General features: G+C 36.1%; 1 protein-coding gene across 1 annotated transcript in view; it reads right to left on the bottom strand.

Annotated features, from left to right (window-relative positions):
• Positions 1 to 20793, bottom strand: part of ADAMTS6 (ADAM metallopeptidase with thrombospondin type 1 motif 6) — a gene marked incomplete at both ends in the record, with an annotated part of 144844 nt that extends 124051 nt beyond the window's left edge. The window contains 6 exons of the mRNA XM_079548422.1: positions 4530 to 4675; positions 5222 to 5305; positions 5862 to 6076; positions 11652 to 11820; positions 19564 to 19928; positions 20697 to 20793. Coding sequence (XP_079404548.1) covers positions 4530 to 4675; positions 5222 to 5305; positions 5862 to 6076; positions 11652 to 11820; positions 19564 to 19928; positions 20697 to 20793 — 1076 coding nt within the window. The remainder of the gene's footprint in view (positions 1 to 4529; positions 4676 to 5221; positions 5306 to 5861; positions 6077 to 11651; positions 11821 to 19563; positions 19929 to 20696) is intronic.
• Between the last annotated feature and the right edge of the window lie 351 nt (positions 20794 to 21144).

Raw genomic sequence — 21144 nt, 5'->3', positions numbered from 1 at the left:
AGAGAGGTTCTCCAGCCCTCTGTTTATCTTAGTGGCCCTCCTCTGGACCTGTTCCAAGAGCTCTGCATCTTTTTTGTGCTGGGTAACCCAGGCCTGGACGCAGTACTGCAGATGAGGCCTCACAAGAGCTGAGTAGAGGGGGACAATCACCTCCCTCTCCCTGCTGACCACTCCTTTTTTTAATGCAGCCCAGAACACAGTCGGCCTTTGAGGCTGCAAGTGCACACCGCTGCCTCATGTCCAGCTTCTCATCCACTAGGATCCCCAAGTCCTTCTGTGCAGGGCTGCTCCCAAGGAGATCTTCCCCCAGTTTGTATAAGTATCTGGGATTGCCCCAACCCAAGGGCAGCACCCTGCACTTGGTCTTACTGAACCTCTTTAGGTCTTTATGGGCCCACTTCTCCAGGCTGTCCAGGTCCCTCTGGATGGCTTCCCTTCCCTCCAGTGTATCAACTGCACCGTTCAGCTTGGTGTTGTCTGCAAACTTGCTGTGGGGGCTCTCAATGTCATCATCTGTTATCGATAAAGATGTTGAAGAGCACCAGTCCCAAGACTGACTGCTGAGGGACACCGCTTGTGACCAGCCTCCACCCTGACACAGAACCATTGATCACAACCCTTTGGCTGCAACCAGCCAACCAATTCCCAATCCTCTGAACAGTCCATCCTTCAAATTCACACCTCTCCAATTTAGAGAGGACATCTGGATATACAGAATAGAGTCCAAAGGGGCTACTAAACTGATCAAGGAACTAGAATACCTCTCTTAAGAAGAGAGGCTGAGTGCGCTGGAACTGTTTAACCTGGAGGAGTTTCACACAGATCTCATCAATACCTACAAATACTTGAAGGGAAAGTGTAAGGAGGATGGAACAAGACTCTTTTCAGTGGTTTCCAGCGACAAGACAAGAGGCAACAGACACAAACTTGAACAATGGAAGGTCTGACCACCAAGAAGCTCTTCTGTGTTGTGTGCATGAGGGAGCACTGGCACAAGGCTGCCCAGGGGATCATAGAATGACTTGGGTTGGAAGGCACCTTGCACATCATCAAGCTCCAACTCCACTGCCACAGACAGGGGGCCACCAACCTCCAGATATAATATAAGACCAGGCTGCCCAGGGCCCCATCCAACCTGGCCTTGAACACCTCCAGGAATGGTGCATCCACATCCATCTCTGGGCAGCCTGTTCGAGTACCTCACCACACTCTTGGTAAAGAACTTCTCCCTGATATCCAAACTAAATCTTCACTCCTTCAACTTAAAACTATTTCCCCTTGTTCTGCCATTATCTACCCTTGACTCCCCTCTTGTCTGTAGGCTTCCTTTAGGAAGGTTCAGTGAGGTAGGTAGGAGAGCTGTAGGCTCTCCTCCTTGGGGGATCTTCAGAATCTGCCTGGACAACAGTCTGAGCAGGCCGATGTCTGCACTTGAGCAGGAGTTGGACAAAATGGACCAAAGGTCCCTTTCACCCATCCAACTCTAACCATTCTGTGATTCTGGAAAAATAATTAAGTCTCATACTATTTTAGTTTAAAAAAAAAAAAAAAACAAAAACAAAAACCAAATTTCAACAGGCACGCTCTATAACAAAAGACAGCTATTACTGTTTCGGAACCTTAATTCAATGTCTTATCTTGAATTATGACTGAACACTTATGACTCAACAAATATGACCAAAAGTTCTGAAGTAAGTGTGTAAAGGAAGACAAAAAGCAGTAAGACATACAAAAGTATTATCAGTGCTTTGGATAGTTGCTATTTGCTTTACATAAAGTCATCCAGGGTCTCAAGACTCTCGAAGTTGTCCTAAGTAAAGCCTATTACCTCCTCTTAGATCATGTTACAGTAAAGTGCCTTTAGTCTCACAAGTTTGAGGGATGTTCAGAAGTTTTCCTGTGAAACTGAAGTAAGATGCTTCTGCTAGCAATACTATCAATAAATTCTCCCACTAGCCATCCTATGGCATAAAGGTTAGCAGTAGAGACAGAGCAGCAAAATTACTCCTAATATTCATCAGAACAAGTTGAGAATGGACATCATTTTTGTACCATGTATGCAAATTATACCGTATTTCTTTACACCATCATAATTTTGCTCTCCTCAATGAGATTTGGACCAGTCTCTTATCTACTTTAATTTTTTGTATTCATCTAGCAACATTTTTCTGCAGTTCCCTATGAGGTTAATAAAATAGCACTTTGCAGACTACAGTATGCCTTCAGATTGTGGCAAATAAGCCAGTACATCAAGAAGGCTCTTGATCGAAGACAAGTGGCATAGTTGGCATGGTAATGTTGTCTCCAACAAGATTAGCAGATTAGCTGGTAAAAATACATAGTTTTAGCATATAGCCGATTCAGGAAACAAAAGTTGATCAGGCAGGCCTCACTAAATCAGTACTGATAATATTATTTTTTGTACACTGTAGAACATGACACCTTTTAAAGCATCATCGAGTAAAGCAATTTATTGTAGAGCATACAATTACTGTTACTCATTCCAACTCCACCTCTGCAAAAAAAAAAAACAATTCTTATACGCTGATAGAATTTGTTAGTAACATTCAGAAGAGCTAGCAGTTCAGGTGAAAGCCAGACTAATTAAACTGATTACTACAGTAATTTCCAAAATTAATACCAAAGGCCGCACTAAATAATAAATGCAAGCATTCTAACATGAAAACATAGAACTGAATTTGAAAGTTCAGCAATGCTTTATAAAGGTCAGTATCACAAACCTGATGGTAACACACTGAGATATGCTCATTTAAGTATGTGCATGGAAGCGTAAACTTATTTTACAGATCTTATCTACTTTCATAAGATAGCAAACACACATCCATCCTTCAGAAACGCAGCAGAATACATGGATGACTATTAAACCAAACAAGTCCTCAGTGCTCACTGATCGCTGTAAAACTTTTTCAATTAGAATTTTTCACTTTCTCTGTGAACTTGCACAGTTCTCTCACAGTTACAGGTCTGCAAGTTAGCATTTACTTAGGCCTTCATCTGGAACACAGAACATCCAACCAGGACAAGGAAGCTTATACAGAATACAGAGTAATAAAACATACTAAAGTACAACAGTGAATGAAAATAAACAATTCTGCTTTGCAGTGCCAGAGTAACATTAACAAAATGTCAAATTATTCAGCCATAAGATTAAGAACAGAGTTACCAACACCACTCAGCCATACATACTGGGAAGCTTCCAGTGACACAACAGTACCATTTAACAATTAGATTTGTTCGCTGACCGCCTAAGCCAGTAAAACTTTCACATGTAGGACAGCTGTAAAGGTTTAATTTTACATGTGAGCAGCTCTAGTGAAGGCAAAAATCTGAGTAAAACTAATCCGTTTTTTGTGAGGGGAAAAAAAAGAAAACTAACAAAAAACCACCCACACACCTCACAGGAAATAAAAAAGAAAGAGGTCTCAATCATTTTCACCACCTCAATTATTACTATGCAGCATTAACATCCACATGTAACAATTAGATTTGGAATATGAATGCAAAAATCCATGCAAGAGATTCAGATTTTCTTACTATTCAAAAAGAAAAAAGGGTTTCTTTAACAAAATTAAAACAGCCCCCCTTCCCTTCCCAATAATCCAGCCACTACTCCATCTTTCACAGAAAACTCCACGACAAATCACTTATTTTAATCACTTAATGTTTTTAACATTTCTGCAGGGAGCGCAATGATTCCAAAAATAGGCGACATACAGAGTAGTACAGAATTTGACCAGGAAAGCAGAAATATTAATAAAAGAATTCTAATCCAAATTAGTGCTGCTGCACCTGCTGCTATTTAAACAAAAGAGAAAAGAATAAATACCATCCTTAAACAAAAGGCAAACGAATCATCCAGAGAAGTACAATTGCCTACTCATAACTGCAGAGAACAAGCGGTAATATTTTCACCAGGAGTGCAAGATAGCTTTGTTGACTTTATCATAGTAGTGGTGGTAGAGAAGCTAACAAATGTGCACATCAGCTTTGAAACTTACTACTAAAGCCATCAGTTCTCATCTTAATTAAGCACAATAAATCAAAACAACTACAAAGCAGAATCATACATTGCCCGAATCTGCAAGAAAAATGTTGTTTCAGCAGAAGAACAGTATTACAGTAGTTAAGCTTCTGCCTTGAAATTCTTATAAAACATTATATATAGTTAACAAAACATTTTACACACTGCTTTTCTGTCCATAATTTTAAGAATTGTTTTCAATTATAAAAATATAAAATGCTCAATAAGATCCATCTGTTCTACTGGAATATTTGCATCGGCAATTATGTAATGAAAATAACAAGAGAAGCAAGTAATTTTTGTATCTTACTTTCCAAGCTTCTTAATCTATACTTTGATATACTTAGGTCAAACCATCTGTTACTTCTTTTCCTCATCATATTACCTACTAATTATATTACTTTATAACTAGCCTCTACATAAAAGTAAGAGCAAGAAAACTACAGAGTTAAAATAAAAATAAACATAATACTTATAATGACCATACCTAGTAATAAGAACCGCATTATCATGGTGGGCAATCCCATTTTCTGGAATGGTGTTTCCATCACTTTGGTGGGAGAGAATGGATTTCTGCCACTTACAGAAGCTATCGAGGGACTTGTCTGCATGGTGGTTTATCTCCAAGTTTGGCTGCAATACAACATGCATACCAGAAATGTTCCAAACAAATTACTAAGGTCAGTTGTTAAGCCTTTTGAAGACTAAATTGGGACTATAATTAGAAGCAGTGGTTTCTAGGAATAAACTCTTCTTGCCAAATTTTATCTCTGTAAAATCTGACCCCAAGTTCAGTTGTGTATTACTGAACAGACATTCCTTCTGCTCCAACTTAAATAATGATTATGTCAATAAAAAAAAAAAAAAAAAACAACAACAACAACAAAAAACAAACAAACAAAAAAAAAAACCTAAGTATTGAAATATAGGTCTAAAAATAAAACTGACATACTCAAAGGTATATTAATATTCTCCTGAAGTAAAGAACAGGTATTTTTGAAATAATATGTGGGAAATATTCCTTTGAAAAGTTTTCATCTTGATTATAGTAGTGAAAGATTACAAGGCAGGTTTTGTACTCAGATGCAGCCATTTCAAGCAATAATTGAATAATTCTATACTACACAATAGCATAATTTGTATTTCAGGGATATAAAGCTGAAGTGCAACAACTCTTACCTGATCTTCAGTGAGGACAATTAAACGTGTCACTATTATATTCACTACGTTTCCTAGACTGGAATCACGATAAAGTTTGGCAACCTGACCTCCAGAAAATAAGAAAAGGCACAAAGTCAGACAAGAAACAACGTGCAGTTCCTAAATTGTTAACCATTCAACTATCTTCCTGCTCAATGCATTTACAGAATGTTGATAATTAGCATTACCTAAGTTACTTTTTGGATAAACAAATGACCATTCAGTAAAAATAAATACATTTCTGTAATAATTTTCAGTCAAAATAGTTTATAACTTGTTTAATAAACCATCCAACATAAGAAGCATTTAGGCTGTTGATTTAAACATAACAAAGCTACACAATTTTAAATTCTTAAACGATTAAACGATTTAAATGATTAAATGATTACATTCAGATTGAAAACAAAACAAAAAAAAATGTGAATGATCACAGCACACTTAACAGAAACAGTACTGCATTTTTCCCACAATGCAAGTATTTACCATATTGTAATTATTAATTCTTGCAAAATGATGCATATTTTAAGACGTTACTATGCCAGTAAATAAATATTTTACAAATACTTTGAGATTTCAGAGTGCACATGTTAATATCAATATTGAGAGGGATGAAACTTACAATATTCATTACACTCAAAATGTAGTGTTCAATGTCTTTGCGACCATGATATCCCACCATCATTTTGTCGGCTACTACCAGCGTCTCCACAAACCGCTCAAGGCTTACTGATCTCTTCTGTCGACTATGACTACTTAACGTGTCATTGACAGGAAGTGAAGTTGGAAAAGCAGATCCATCACTCATCCACCAAGGTTTACTGCTTCTTGTGAGGTCTTCTAGGAACCAAAATAATTAAACACTTCAGAAGGATCACTAGTAAAACTCATTCAAATGCAGCTGTTTTAAGTTGAGATCATCTTTAAGACTCTAAAAACAAGTCTTTCTTGAGGCAAGGAAAATGCAAGTTTATCATCTTTAAATTTAAAATACCTCATAAAAAGGAAAAACAAGTTTACTTCAAGTTCTGGTATTCTGAATGCTACTTAACTTGGCTTAGCATGACAAATCAGCATCTTCTCTCAACGTATCTAATCCTGCACATCTATTGTAGTACTAAAGATTACTTATAGTTAACCATGAGCAGGATATGAGATGGCTGTAATACTAGAAAATAAAAAAAATATTGGAAAATATAGGAAAAAAATCAAAATTAAGGTTAAAGGTATCAAGACATACTAAGGAATTAAACAGTTTGAAAATGCAATACCGCTTTTATGCAATATATGGTTATTACAAACATGAAATTATCAGAGAAACAAACAGTACATACTTTCTTAAAACTTGAACTCATGTCCTCAGGGCAAAATTGAACATCCCTTCCCTGCAAAATGGGCACTTTTAATATTAAGTATCCCTTTTTCACAAAGATCCATGCAAATCTCAAGTTCAAGTTCAATAAAGCATAAAATAAGCTGAAATCACGTAATAAGGACTTCAAAATATTCAAGGTTATGGATGGTAGTTACAGATGAACTTAAGAACACTAAAAGGTAAGCACATTTTTAAGTGACTGAATGAGACTGCTCAAGTGATCAACACAAGAGATGCAACCTTACCTCTCCTACAATTAGTTCAGCTAAGGATAAGCTGAAATATGTCCAATATATTCTGTGAAAAAGCATTACTTTATGCAGTCCAGCTAAACGATCTGTTTCATAGAACAATAATTACACCACAAAGCATGTACATTCAGGACGAAACCAGGAATACTTCAGTAGTCCCACTGTTGCATAATATTTTGAGTGCACAGAGTTGGCTTTAAAAGGCACGTTATTTTCGGAAAGTTGAAAAGAGGAAATAATCTGGGCAGCTGACAAAAATGCTGGAAGTAAAATTATTCTCATTCTACAGTACTACAGTTCAATAATTCTATACCCATCCTAAAAAATAATATCAAGTAATATTGATAATAAGTAATAAGTCTGGAGAGGATTTCAAAATCAACATCAATATTTCTACTAGCTCTTATCCCTATTCTAGCAAGTTCAAAGTTGATCTAATTGTTTAAAGATTTTCATCTCACTTAAGTAGTGATTTAGAATCATAGAATTACTCAGGTTGGAAAAGACCTTAAAGATCATTGAGTCCAACCATGAGAAGAATTTTAAAAAGACCATTTAAGAATATGTAGAATTTTAGCTGGCAACTTCTGTGGTACATTTTTTAAAAAAAAAATCAACACCTCAGAGTAAATGGTGCTATCTGGGGATTTCTAATGCTCATAAAAATGCCAAGTACTTTATACATACAATATTGCTTCATATTCATTCATAATTTTTCATTCAAAGATGCAAATCTGTTCTAAACATTTGAAAAACCAATGAGCTCAGAAAACTTCCACATAAAAAACAAGTAACGATTCTTCTGGACTCATCTTGACACCATCCTTCAAAACAAAGGTCTCAGAAGACTTCAAGAAAACAAACGTTTCTCCTTTTCTTATCAGATGATAAAAAGGCTTCAGCTGATTTCAAAGTAATGGGAAAGTTGGAAATAATCCTGGGTACTCACACTCCAGGATCTATCAGTTTTCATGATGTTTTAGTTTAAAAACACTGAACAATTTTGAGTAAAAACTTTCTTTAAAAAAGACTGCAAACTTTCACGGAAAACATTCTGACAAAAATATTTTTGTTTTAAATAACATAATTAGTCCTAGATTAAAAACCTTACATCAACACTGAGCATATCTACTGGGAAATAAAACAAGGGTGGGGGAAGAGCAGGGATCAGAAAAGCAATGTAATTAACCCCAAAGTAACGAGTACAAAAGCAGGAAATTAGATTGTAAACTGCAACTGAAAAGAAATCCAGATGCACATAGAAAGAAATGGTGCAGGCGGAGTACACAGTAACGGTACCCAAGTTTTAAGTCTTCATCTTCAAAGGTACTAGATAGGAGAAAGAAGCAGAGATGAAAGAACATAACACGCAAAAACAAACCAAAGGTGATCTAAAATCCACAATTGCAAACTATTTTAATATTCTCACAATTGCATCTTACATAGGTGAAAAATTACATACAGCTTTTTCTTAATATTAAGCAACCCCATTTAATGCATATATAAGCATTTTTTCATTTTAGAATGTGCTGACTGTAGGATTTGGCATGAATAAAATCATGACAAGAGGCAGCATGTAGTAGTACTATCCCTAAATAATCTGCCACTTCACAGATTTTACATGTCAATTTTTATTGTTTCTCAATCATACCCAGTCTGTAAATACACATTTTCCTTTGGTTGTTTTGTGATTTTTTTTTATTTTTTTTTTTTTTATTATTGTAGCCAAAACAGGTAAAGAAATTTTATTCATACTTCCAAGAAAACAGAATTTCAATTCCAGACAAAAATAGAAGCACACGGCTAATCTGCAGAAAAGCTATTTCTTAGAATTGTGCAAATAAAAAAATAATAATTTTTTTTTAAAGAACTATTAAAAGTATTTCACACTCCAACATAATACGCACTATTAGACATAAGGAAAAATAAATATTTCAATAAGTTATGCAGACAAACAAGAACACAACAGAACAGTTCATAATATATTTTTAATTGCAAAACTAATAATGAGTACCGTTAGCATGTCATCTAAATATTTACATCATAAATCAAAGCTATAAAACAAATACCACTTGGCATTATACCTGCCTACTCCACAGCTTTAAGATGCCTTCTCTTTGAAAAACCAACTAGATGGCAATACTAGTTTGGATGGAAGAATTTTTAAAAATAATAATAATAGTAACTCTTCTACAGGCTGACCCTGCAAAGCATAATCCAGTGACCTCAAATCCCTCTGAGGCAAGTCGAATTTAATCAATTTATTAGCAAGGCCTTAATGATTTCAACTGTATTTACTAAAACAATTAACTTCTTGACAATATATACATGAAATATTATTTAACTTTTTTTAAAACATTCTCATGTCTAACTGATTAAAAATCAAATTTAGGTTATGTGAATCAGCCACAATTCAAACCCATATTTTTACCTGAAAATAAGCTACTGTGAAATAGAGAAGTATTTTTATTCTAATCTTCCCAGCTTTTCTTTTGTACTGATCACTGAAATTCTATTGCATAATAAGAAGCAGTCCAACAAATTCTGCTCATCTGTTCACCAAAATAAAAATAAAATCTTCACTGCTTTCTCAGTACAAACAGATACACGGTAAACTTAGGTGTAGTTTACAGTGGTAGAAACTTCACAGAACAGAACGTGAATAGTGGCACTTCTGCACAACCATATTCCTCCCAGTGTACTATATCGGCAATAGCATTCTGAAGGTAAAACCAAAACCAGTTTTTCAGACAAAATGAAAGGTATTCTTCCAAAGATGCAGTTATCATTTTATTAAATCTGCATTTAAGTTTTGTTGTTGTTGTTTAACACAGAATTGGAGTTATTACAACTTCCAGGAGTTATTACCTGTCTTTATTTCTAATATCTGAAAGCTGGGAAACCAAAAAACAATTTTTGTTTCATTGATACTCTGGGGATGCTCAAAATGCCAAGCTCTTACGGGAAAAATGGGCTTAAACAGTGCTTGGAAAATAAGTTTAAAAGGTTTGGTAGTCAGACAAACAACATTTAAAACAGCATGTAATCTGAAAAGGTACGATCTTGCAGTACTGGGGAGAACAAAGCTTGTCAGAAGTTTTCACTGAGTTAAAACAGTCTACACACCAGCAAGAAGAGAATGAAGTGAAGTAAATGAGCATGAGAAGTGTCAGAATTGCAAAAAGATTTTGTATTTTACTGTTAAGGTTCTCAGGTTGTGATAAATCTGAAAACTCAGGAATAGCAGAACAGCTTCTCCAAGGATAATGGCAGCAGCAAATATGGAGGGAAAAAAAGAAAAAAGAGGTACAGATGCTAAGGATTACTGGATGTTTTAAAACAAAAACCTCATGCAAAGCTCTGATCAACTTATGATCCATAGCACAGGTACTGTCAGAGCAGTTAGACAAAGCAAAAATAAAATACCTGCCACTGCTTCACCTTCACTTTGAGGAGAAATCATCTCCCAAGCATTAACAGAAGGTAAGATCTGACTGCTGTCAATATCCTTTCTTTTTCTATATAAATCCTAATGGTAAAAGATGAACTGTAGTACACTTAGCAATCCCTTCCACTTATTTCAACAGATTTGTGTGACAGCACTCCCTACAAAATGAAATAAAAAGTTAGATGCTTCACAGATGTTTACTGCAAAATGCATAAACTGGAGCATCTGCATACATTAGTGTTCTTATTTTACAATCAGCACATAGTAGTCATCAGAATTGTTTCATAATAAAGCATGCACGTGAAATAATGCTTCCTAAACTAAAACAGAAGCAGCATACAAAGTTTGACATGCACTTGACAGTTAGCTGGACTACTCAGGAAACTTCCACAAAGATGAGCCTTTTCAGACAACACTTGCTGTCAGTTTAATAAACCAGCAAGGTTAAAATTTCCAAAAGAAGATGAAGGAAGTTGCATTAAAAAAAGAAAAAGTTACATTCTTTTCATTTTTAAGGAATTTGCCAGCTTTCCCTGTCCACTGAATCTCATGGAACACTACTGTCTGGGACAGTACTTTTAAAAACAAAAAAAAAAAAGTAATCAATAAAGCTAAAACATTTTTCCTCTTATGTAGAAATACACTATTCTAGTGCTGTAAACCTAAAACAACCGATCATTTACTCCAAGCTGTTCTCAAGAAATTAAGTTTCCATTACAGTTTAAGCAAACCATTTCAAAATTAGTAGTACTTAAAGAGTGTTTCTGTAGATGTTAAAACTCTGCTTTTTAAGAAAAATACCCTTCAATCAAAATCATACAATCATTCCTGTTAGCCACATACTCAACTACTACAGAATAACATCAACCCACTGACCCAAGCACTACGAGTTTAAAAACTCTAAATCATAAACCCCTAAGAATGAAGAAGATACAGACTCCAGCTTCAGGTATACTAATAATTATAGTTGTAACATATTCACTATACATAGAGTTTCCTCAAATGACATGAAACACATGCTACACACTGAGCTATAACACGTAGTCAATGAAGTCATGCTATCCTGCTGAGAAGTACATTTTGAGAAAGTCAGTGATCATTAACACCACTGTACACAAAGAAATAAAACAAGACTTACTCCCAGTGCTTTATTTGTAAAATGACACTATATTCTGGATGGGAATCTTGATGTGAAGCAACTTTATAACAGGGCATACTGTATCACCCAAAAGCAGTCTTCTTACTCTACACTGTATATAGTACCTTACCCGTGAACCAAGGAAGGCTAAATAAATTTTTGAAGCTATGATAACACCACTGATACTCATATTCATTTACCTGAGACTCCACAGCGACTATGATCATACAGAAGTTGCTGGCGCATGGTAGACTTTTTGTATATGACATGGGGATGACCATTCTCGTAACTGAAGTTACTTGAATTAGCTGTTGTATTCTTTAAAGGCTCAATGAAATACTCTTCATCTTCTGTAGCAATAACTCCATGCTTAAAAAGAAAAAAAAGGAAAATTTGCAAGACAAGATAAATCTATGTTTAAAACCTTAAAATTAAGTAACATTTGACAATCCTTTATTTCTTTTAAGAAATAAGTCAACATAAAATGCATGATTCAGTTAATTTTCGGAGTCTTTAGTTGGAAGGAGAGGTAAATGCCTACAAGCAATACAATACAGAAAGAACAAAATAGCATTGCTTTACTTCTGGAATTCATCCCTACCTTTTTTTAGTGAGTGTGGTAACAAAGCAAGACAGATTCTCAGTACAGGACAGATAAACTGTTCAAAGACTTTTTTTCCAAAACCGCATAATTGAGAGCCATTGAAGTAACACCAAGCCAAAACCACCGTGCCCAAAGGGCGAGTGAGCTCAATGTTCCTCTATGATGCCACACTAGTAAATGCTTAATAAAGTAAAAACTGCATGGAAAATTAATTTTAGGAAGTACTACTTTGAGAAAAATTTTGGCATTTTACATTCATATGCCAAGTTCTGTTAATATCAATTACCTTAGACTACATGATCTACAAAGCACTTACTCCTTAACACATCGCACTACAAACCTCTGGTAGATCCAAACTGATGCAGACCATGCACTGAACCTTATTCTCTTGCTGCAAATGCACTTCTTTCCCTTCACACTACAGGGCAGAATGGCAGATACTCTATTCTCATAACTCTCATATTTGTGAATTCAGTTTCTTCTAACCAGGAAAGTGGTTGATGGAAGAAAAGGGAAATTTCAAGCCAACTATGTAACTGCCTGAATCTTCAGAGATTAAAACTAAACTTTAGCAAAAAATCCAGTTTGGGGATCATTTAGGGTACAGAAATATTGAAGAATAAGCCCAACAGAGACTCCTACACTTATAGTCTCCAACTAAAAAAATTCAGTATTTCTACCTAGGAAATTCTGAACGTATAACTTTTCTATTATAGTAGAAATAACTACTGTTTCAGTGGAAATTCTAAATTCTGCATTCATATTCTGATTTGATCAAATCAATGGAGATACCATTAAAGCCACTGTGAAGACTGTTCCCAGAATCACAGAACTGCAGGGTTGAAAGGGACCTCAAGAGATCAGTGAGTCCACCCCTCTGCTAGAGCAGGTATCCTACAATAGGTTGCGCAGGTCAGTGTCCAGATGGACCGTGAATATCTCCATAGAAGGAGACTCCACAACCTCTATGGGCAACCTGCTCCAGCTCTCTGTCACCCTTACTATAAAGAAGTTCTTCTGCATGTATGTATGGAACTTGCAATGTTCAAGTTTCAGGCCACTACTCCTTTGTTCTATTGCTACACACCCCTGAGAAGAGCCTGGCCTCATCCATTTGTCTCCTACCTCCCACTAGACATTTATAAACCTTTATCAGATTCCCAGGCTGAACAAACCCAGGTTACTTAGCCTTTCGTCATACAGGAGATGCTCCAGGCCCTCAGTCATCTTTGTGGCCCTCCACTGGATTCCTTCTAGGAGACCCCTGTCTTTTATAAATTGGGAAGCCCAGAACTGGACACAGTACTCCAGATGTGGGCCTCATCAGAGCAGAACAGAGGAGGAGGATCACCTCCCCCAGCATGCTGGACACAATTTTAATGCACAGTATACCACTGGCCTTATCACAGAATCATAGAACTGCTGCTGGTTCAAGGCCAATCTGGTTCACCAGGACCTCCACATCCTTCTCTGTAGAGCTCCAGCAGGTCAGCCCCTACCCCTACTGATGCATGCAGTTATTCCTCCCCAGATGCATGATTCCATGTTTGCTTTTGCTAAACCTCATCAGATTCCTCCCTGCCCAACACTCCACTTGATGCAGGTCCTGCCAAATGCCTTCTGATGTGTGAGCCACCCCTCCCAGTTTCGTATCACCAGCAAACCATGCTAACACGCATTTACATTAAAGTTATTTGAACACTCCTAACAGTGCAATGTGCAGTAAGGTTATTTCAAAGTACTTCTAAAAGCATGTAAAAATCACCCTATCACTTCCAGAAGTTTTTTGTTGTTGCTTTAAAGGGTTTGGTTTTTTTTTTCTCCATTGACACCTCCAGGGTAACCTGTAAGACCACTTGCTCTATAGATGATCCAAATATCCCAAATCTGTTTCTAAGATCACTGTACTTTTGGTCAGACCTTTTCTGTTGCTGTTTCGTACATCAGCTCTCTGCTGTTCTTCACTTCTGGAATAACCAGAATTCAGTAACAGCACAGATCTTATAGAATAAAAATGCCTGCATAACACTTCAGAAAGAACTGTGTTTTAACAACATAATCCCATCATATATTTTAAAAATATATGCATGAACACAATTCAGTTCTCAATTACATGCTTTTTAGTGCCAATAGTGACTACAGCATTAAGTGTTCCTCTTCAGTGGTATTTTTCATTATGAGCTCAAATATTTACTCAAGAACTAACATCAGGGCCTGTATACACCTGGACACCAAATTTTCTCATAATGCCTCGATATTTGGAATCTACAATATTACTAAGAAAATAGGTCACTTAATGGCTGCTTAAGCAACCTTGAAAATATAAACCAAAATGTAACTAGGTTTGCCAGATGTGTAGAAAGAGCCTTGATAATCTGGACTGCATCCAGCCAGGCTGTCAGACATCTGGGTTCAAGTGAATCCTGAGCCACTATAAGCTCTGGTATTATATTCCCATCAGAAAATAGAGTCCTGCAGTCTTTCTAGCCAACACCATCAGGCTGTGTGCTTTGTGCCACGTCTGAGGAGACAGGGGTACCATTCAAGCCATGGTGCTGTCTTTGCAACAGAGAGAGGTCTTTAACTGTACTTGAGTCTGGCTAGGTAAATAAGCTTTAAAGTGGTGAGATGACAAAAGAGGGAGCAAGTAATTTCAGATGACATAAACAACACTAATAGCAGTACTAATTTTCTAAGCAGATTGTGTTTTAAGAGAAGCAAAATCTATTACAAAAGAATGCAAAATTACAACTGCAGTTCCTTTAGGTACAAGCAGTGAAAAAGGCAAGGCGAGTATCACCAAATTTCCTATGTCAAATCATTATCTCATCTCAGCTGCTCAAACATTATTCTGGGTTTAAAGATACAAATATAAGTGTTAGCTTGCCCAAGGAATTGCAAATAAATTTTAACTTACACCTGCTAGCAGATAATCAGAATACACATGCAGTCGGTTGCTGCAGCTAGCTAAGTGACATGATCACACGGGAAAATCACTTGCCCTGCATATAGCTGCAAATGCACTTCACATAAGCCCTGCATACATAGCATATCTTAACTTCCCTTGCTAGCCCAATTGTTATTCCATTATTAATTCAACAACACCATTTGCATCAGTTTAATGTGAGTGAATTTTAAGAAATGTTTGTAAATCTGCACGTAAGAAATACCCATTCCAGTGAATGCCAGTATTTATTTTGAGTCTAGAAAATGCATATGGCTAGAGATGTTTCCACTCTATATGCATTCCATAACACACTATTAATAAATAGAGGGAGTTACATTATTCTATCCTAAACAACATCCTAAATCTTCTTTCTGACTTATCATCTTTTGTTTGAGCAAAACAACATTTCAGTTGAAAAGAAGGACTGAAATAAAGACTTATGAAGCATCAAAAGGAATTACATGTATTGAAGCATTAAAAGAAATTAAATGTGTTGGCAGGGTTGGACTTTTTTGCTTGTTTTTTTGTTTGTTCTTTTCAGCTTTGCCATAGCACTTAAAAACAGTTTGTGAATTAAACTTCTGTTCCAAAATGCAAGAAATATCATTAAGGAATGACCAGAAAAAGGTTGTGAGAAAATACCATGGATTTAAGAAATAATGTACGCCCCAAGTAAGTTACTGTAAGAAGCATTCTCAAGGCTATTATCTAAAACAGATTGTTTGAGGTCCTATGTTACCCAACTCCACCACAGATTGCCAACTCCTGCTAACATATATAAGGTCTGGATCCAGCAGTTTGACATGCTCGGACAAATCTGTGAATCCACATGGAGTTCCCCTGAAGTTGTAAAAAAGAATCTGTTTGTGTCAGACTGCCTAGATAGGGCCTCACCTAAGTTCAGACAGGGGATGTCCATCAGCTACAGAAGTAACAGTTAACATCAGTTAAAAACAGAAGAAAAGAAAAAGCTTCTCCCACATTCGAAGTGCTACTTTTTTCAAATTTCTGCCTGTTTTCAACCTTTCCAGATATTATATTAAATATACATATATTAAATATTAATGTAATTTAATAATAATTCAATATTGATATAATTTAATATTAAAAACACAAAGTAGAGGAAAATAGAACTCCTAAAAAACTTTCAGGGTTGTTCAGCAAGTCTACAGCTGGCTGTACACTTCAACGTAGCTTTATATCGTCGGAAAAAGGCTGCACTCCCTTTGCATGTGCTTTAGGATGAAACAACAGTGATCTGGCCTGAGACAATACATCATGGGACCTAGCAAGACATTTTAAAACTAGGTAATTACAGAGCTGCACTGAGAAGAACTCAATAGACAGCAGCCTAGAGTATTAATCTTTTTTGATACCTCTGACCTTTTAAATTACCTTGTATATTATGCATTTATATATGATTCAAAAATATTGCTATATGCAATTTATGATCTACAAATTTGGATGTTTTGTTTAGGATAGAATCAGCTTCCAAGCAAGCTTATTTAAAAATATGAAGATTCACCAGGGTATTTATCCATATGCTGATTTTGAAATAAATCAAATAAACATGAAGTCTGCTGACTATGAAGATCATGCTTTTAGACAGCTCTTGGCCTTTCTTTCTCTTATCTACTTGGAGACATCTGTGCTACCTAGGACAAATATTATTTCGTGAATGGAACTTTGTGTGCCATTGAAAAATTTGGCACCTTACATTAAATATTTCCTTAGGAATATTGTAGATACAAAAAGATATTTAATCTCTAATTCACTTTCCTAACAATCACTACTTTCTAAACATTTTGAAGTACTTCCCTCTATTGAGCTTGTCAGATCAAAACGAGAAAACCCACTGCTGTGGAAGACTTGTCTGGGCACTCAGTTACTGGCTTAAATCTGGAAGGCGAAGAAAAGTCCGAGTTTCATTTCTGCTAAATTTCACTGTTTCTCAATCCAAAAATTTTCTTCAAGACTTGCTGCTCTTGGAATCGGACAAACCTCTTTTCTGTAAGGTGAAATTCTCTATTTAGTCCATCTACCACACTTTCTTATTTCACTTCCTTTAGGATTACATGCTCAGCTTAAGCAGTTCCTCAGCTACTACTGTCTCAGCCCCATTGACTTACATCCAACACCCAACACAGAAAGCCCTACTTGCACTGGTATTCTACAAAGTCATACAGCTTACATTAATTAAACCATGGTCTCACTTGCTCACCCTGAAATTTGACTCCTCTGGCAATACTGAAACCTAGCAGGGAAACAAAGTAAACACAATACTTAAATTCTGCTGATGAGCAGCACTCGTCATTTAAGACTATTACTTGTTTTAGAGTTACAAGTAACTTAAAATTACTGCCTTTTGGACAGATTCTAATCAAAAACTATGCAGAACATGACTGTCAGTCTCTTACACATCAAAAAGAAGACTAAAAAAATGCAACAAATGCCTTGAACACAACATTTGCTCAAATATCATTAACTCTAAAACAAACAATAGTGTCCCGAATATTTAAAGTGCCACTTGCTTTATTAAACATGTTATAAAGCAGCTGGTTAGAACAAGATATTTGCCAGTAGAAATCATTTTAAAATAACTGATGGATTTACCTGAATCTAGTGGTAATTCCTATAACCCATGCCCCTAGTACACACTGTCAACACAATGACAGGGAAGTTTTTTTACAGCAGAAGATCACATTGAGTCCAGCCAACCACTGCACCTGCTTGAGGGATCCCTCCTCCTTTGAAAGAAGGCCTTATGGGATCACTGTTGCTTCTGGAGCATGATAAAAACCTCAATTGCATATGGCCCAATCTAACACTCACAGTCCCAAGAAGCATGACCACGGAGGACTCAAAAGTCTCAATCATGGTGTGCCCGAAGATCTGAGTCTGCCTTAATACAAAGTAGGTATACCAGGAGGAAACGCTAAAAAGTTGATGACAGCTATATGCACTGAAGGTGAAAACTAAACAGCACTCCTCATTGAAATTAACTTGCAAGCACAGTTAACGTACGACACATAAAACCATGGAACAACATATAGCTTCACACCAGCCAAGTAGCATTGTTGAGGACAAGGGAAACGTGAAACTGATAGATGGCTCCACTGAGGCCAACCAGTATGTCTCTCAACGGGTAGAAATGCTGGAGATCAAGGCATGCAGACCTTTTTTTTTTTTTTTTTTTTTTTAAATAAAAAGTAAATTCTGAAAGCAGCAATTTTCTCTTCAAAGTATTTTTAGCCGAAAAGAACTAAAATACAAATTAATCCACTACATTAGCAATAGAAGTTCAAACAACTGTGTCATAAGCATTATTACATGGGAACTACGAAACTGAATTAAATTATGGTACTGAATTCGGACCTATAAGCTGCATTAAAAAAACTCTGATAACACATTAAGGAGAGCTACATTTTAACTATGCTTCTTCAGAAGCGCTGGCTCATCTCTATAAATCTCTATTCAATTAGAGTAATCTATTTAACTCAAGACTAATCCAGGTTAACCAAGACAAAATACTTAACAGCCAGCTATGTGTGCTGTCCCTAGTACTATCTAGATCCCAAACAGCAGGGTTGTCTACAAAAAAACATTCTCACAGCTCTCAGGCACTTGTAAAGGTTAAAAAGGAAACAGTTTAGCAAGGTTGTAGCCTTTTCTCTTTTTCCCGTCGTTTACCAATCGGTTAGATCTGCTTACTCTTAACAAGATGTACCAATGCTCCGCTACATAAAAACTGAGTGAATAACTGCAGTGTATATTTTTACTAAAGGAATTACTGAACTCTTGATTTAGTACTTCCTAGTTATGCTCTTTTACTTAAGTATTTTACTACTTGATAGCAGTAAGCTTTTAGGTTTTTTTTGTTTTCTAATTTCTGTTGTGAAGAAAAGCTTCTGCCCCATACAAGTACTATTGTCATGATCAAGAGAAGAGTAAAATCTGAGAACAAAATTTCTAACCTGGCATTGAATGCAAATATTTATGACACAATACTTTTAGAAAGGCTGATACTTGCAAATAATCTACTTTTCTGAATTTATAGCAACGATGACTTCCATACAAAGAAACTCCTTCTCCTTGTCAAAACAGGTAAACCCTAATTCTCAAAAAAAAAAAAAAAAAAAAAAAAAAAAATCAATGAAGCATACAGTTCAATCAGCATCTCACTGAACAGATCCAGCATCCTAAAGGAACAACTGCTACCCTCCCCCTCCTCAAGTCTGCAACATTTTGATAACCTGTAATGATCCCACAACAGACCTAATATTGCAGCCCCAGTGCAGACACTGTAAACACTTAAGGTACTGTCTGCTAAAGGACTACAGAATTGGGTCCTAGTACTTATAGTTAAGCTTATTACAATTACAATTAAACCGATGACTACTTTTCCCTAGGACAGGATCGGATTTTACAGGCTTGTTGCAAGTTCTGTCTGTTTGCTCCTCACAGGAACTCAAAAAAACTGAAAAGATATGCCAATTAAGTCCTTCTGTATTTTAAAAGGGGTAAACGCACTATTATTCTAGAACATGCAACGTGCACTTACCAGACCATTGCAGTTGCTTACAGCCACTTTAGTTGTAGTGTGCTGGTCTTGCAAATATCCCGTGTAATGACAGTGGTCTAAAAAATCATGCTTCCACTGAGGACCATCTTTTCCCCAGTATTCCACTGTAAAATGTCTGGACACCAAATCTGTGTTGAGAGTCAGGTTTAAATGAAAGTGCTTGCCATAGGCAGAAAGTTTAAAAAATAATTTAGATGCTGCCAGTTCTTGATCATAAGGGTCTGCGCTCCTTCTCCTTCTTGAGGGTTTAACATTTTTCACAGTAAAGCTGAGGAAGGCTCCATTTTGATCAACCCTTATTGGGATTGTTAGCTGGTAGTGTTCAAGGTAAGACAGGAATTCCTCTTTGTAATCACAAGGCAAGACAGTCCAGGGAGCGTGCATAGAAGAGAATATAACAGGAAACAACAAGTAGTAAACATAAACCACAACTGGTTAAATCCCATCATCCGCATGAGTAAAAGTTATTACCAGGTAAACACAAGGTGCAGAGCTTTACTAAAGAAAAGAAAACGCTCTTTTCTTTCTCTCTGTGTAAAAAAATGTGTTCTCTTTCCTAATAATCAGATATCACAGGGGGGGAAAAAAAAAAAAAAAACATTTTGAACAACGTACCTTGACCTATTCACATAAAACAGGAAAACATGGGGCTAAACTCTACCTAGAAGCACATATTCTTTCTAATGATATCATTCAAAGACAAAAGCTATTGCATTCACCTGCACAGTACTAAAGTATTATATTGCAACATATCTAAAAGACTCTTCTTGCCATCAAAAGTCTATAAATGCTAATGGATTAATGATTAGATCCTTACTTCCTAGCTTAAAAACATGTGAATGACCATATGGTAAGCCTTTAAACTATTATGAAGTATTAAAAAATACAACATTTTACCAATTTAATTCGTAAGGTTTTTGTACAGTTAAAACTAGGAAAAGAAAAAAAAAAAACAATTAAATCAATGTAATCAAACATTCAAGGCAATGAATCATGATCAAACTAGGTCTGCAGCATACATGATCTTATTAATAATATAACCACGGCTTTGAAAATATTTCCCAAATGTAAAAAGTGATTATTCTTGTTATCTGTAGAGGTCAGGCTCCTACCTTGAGAACTGTATGAAAGCCTGCTGTCACTGTGAAATTCCGATGAAACCATGACTAGGCTCAGAATCCATGTCCACGTCTTCCAAAAAATTTCCATAATTTAGAAAAACAGAAAGCTTTTTTTTCCTCTCTCTCCTTGGAGGGCTACCTGTGTGCTATAGGGTTAACTCCACTCCAGAACTGCACCATAACAAGTATATTTATCTTATACTATTGGAAGTTCCACTTTTTGACAGGTATTCTTTTCCAACAACTTTCTTCTATATCTGCAGTCATTTTCTCAATTCAAAATAAGCACTGTAAGATTCCTTAAGATATCATTAAGATGTTAAAGTGGATAGCTACTGAACTTGCTCCATTTCTTTTTCTGAAAAACAAAGCAAAATTAGTCAAGTTAAAATTTTTCTACTAAAATAGATCTACCCTGCAAAATACTGAGCTACTGTGA

Source organism: Tetrao urogallus (assembly GCF_951394365.1).
Source record: "Tetrao urogallus genome assembly, chromosome: Z".
In the NCBI taxonomy this organism is placed as follows: Eukaryota; Metazoa; Chordata; class Aves; order Galliformes; family Phasianidae; genus Tetrao; species Tetrao urogallus.
This window is presented reverse-complemented; position numbering and strand designations above follow the sequence as displayed.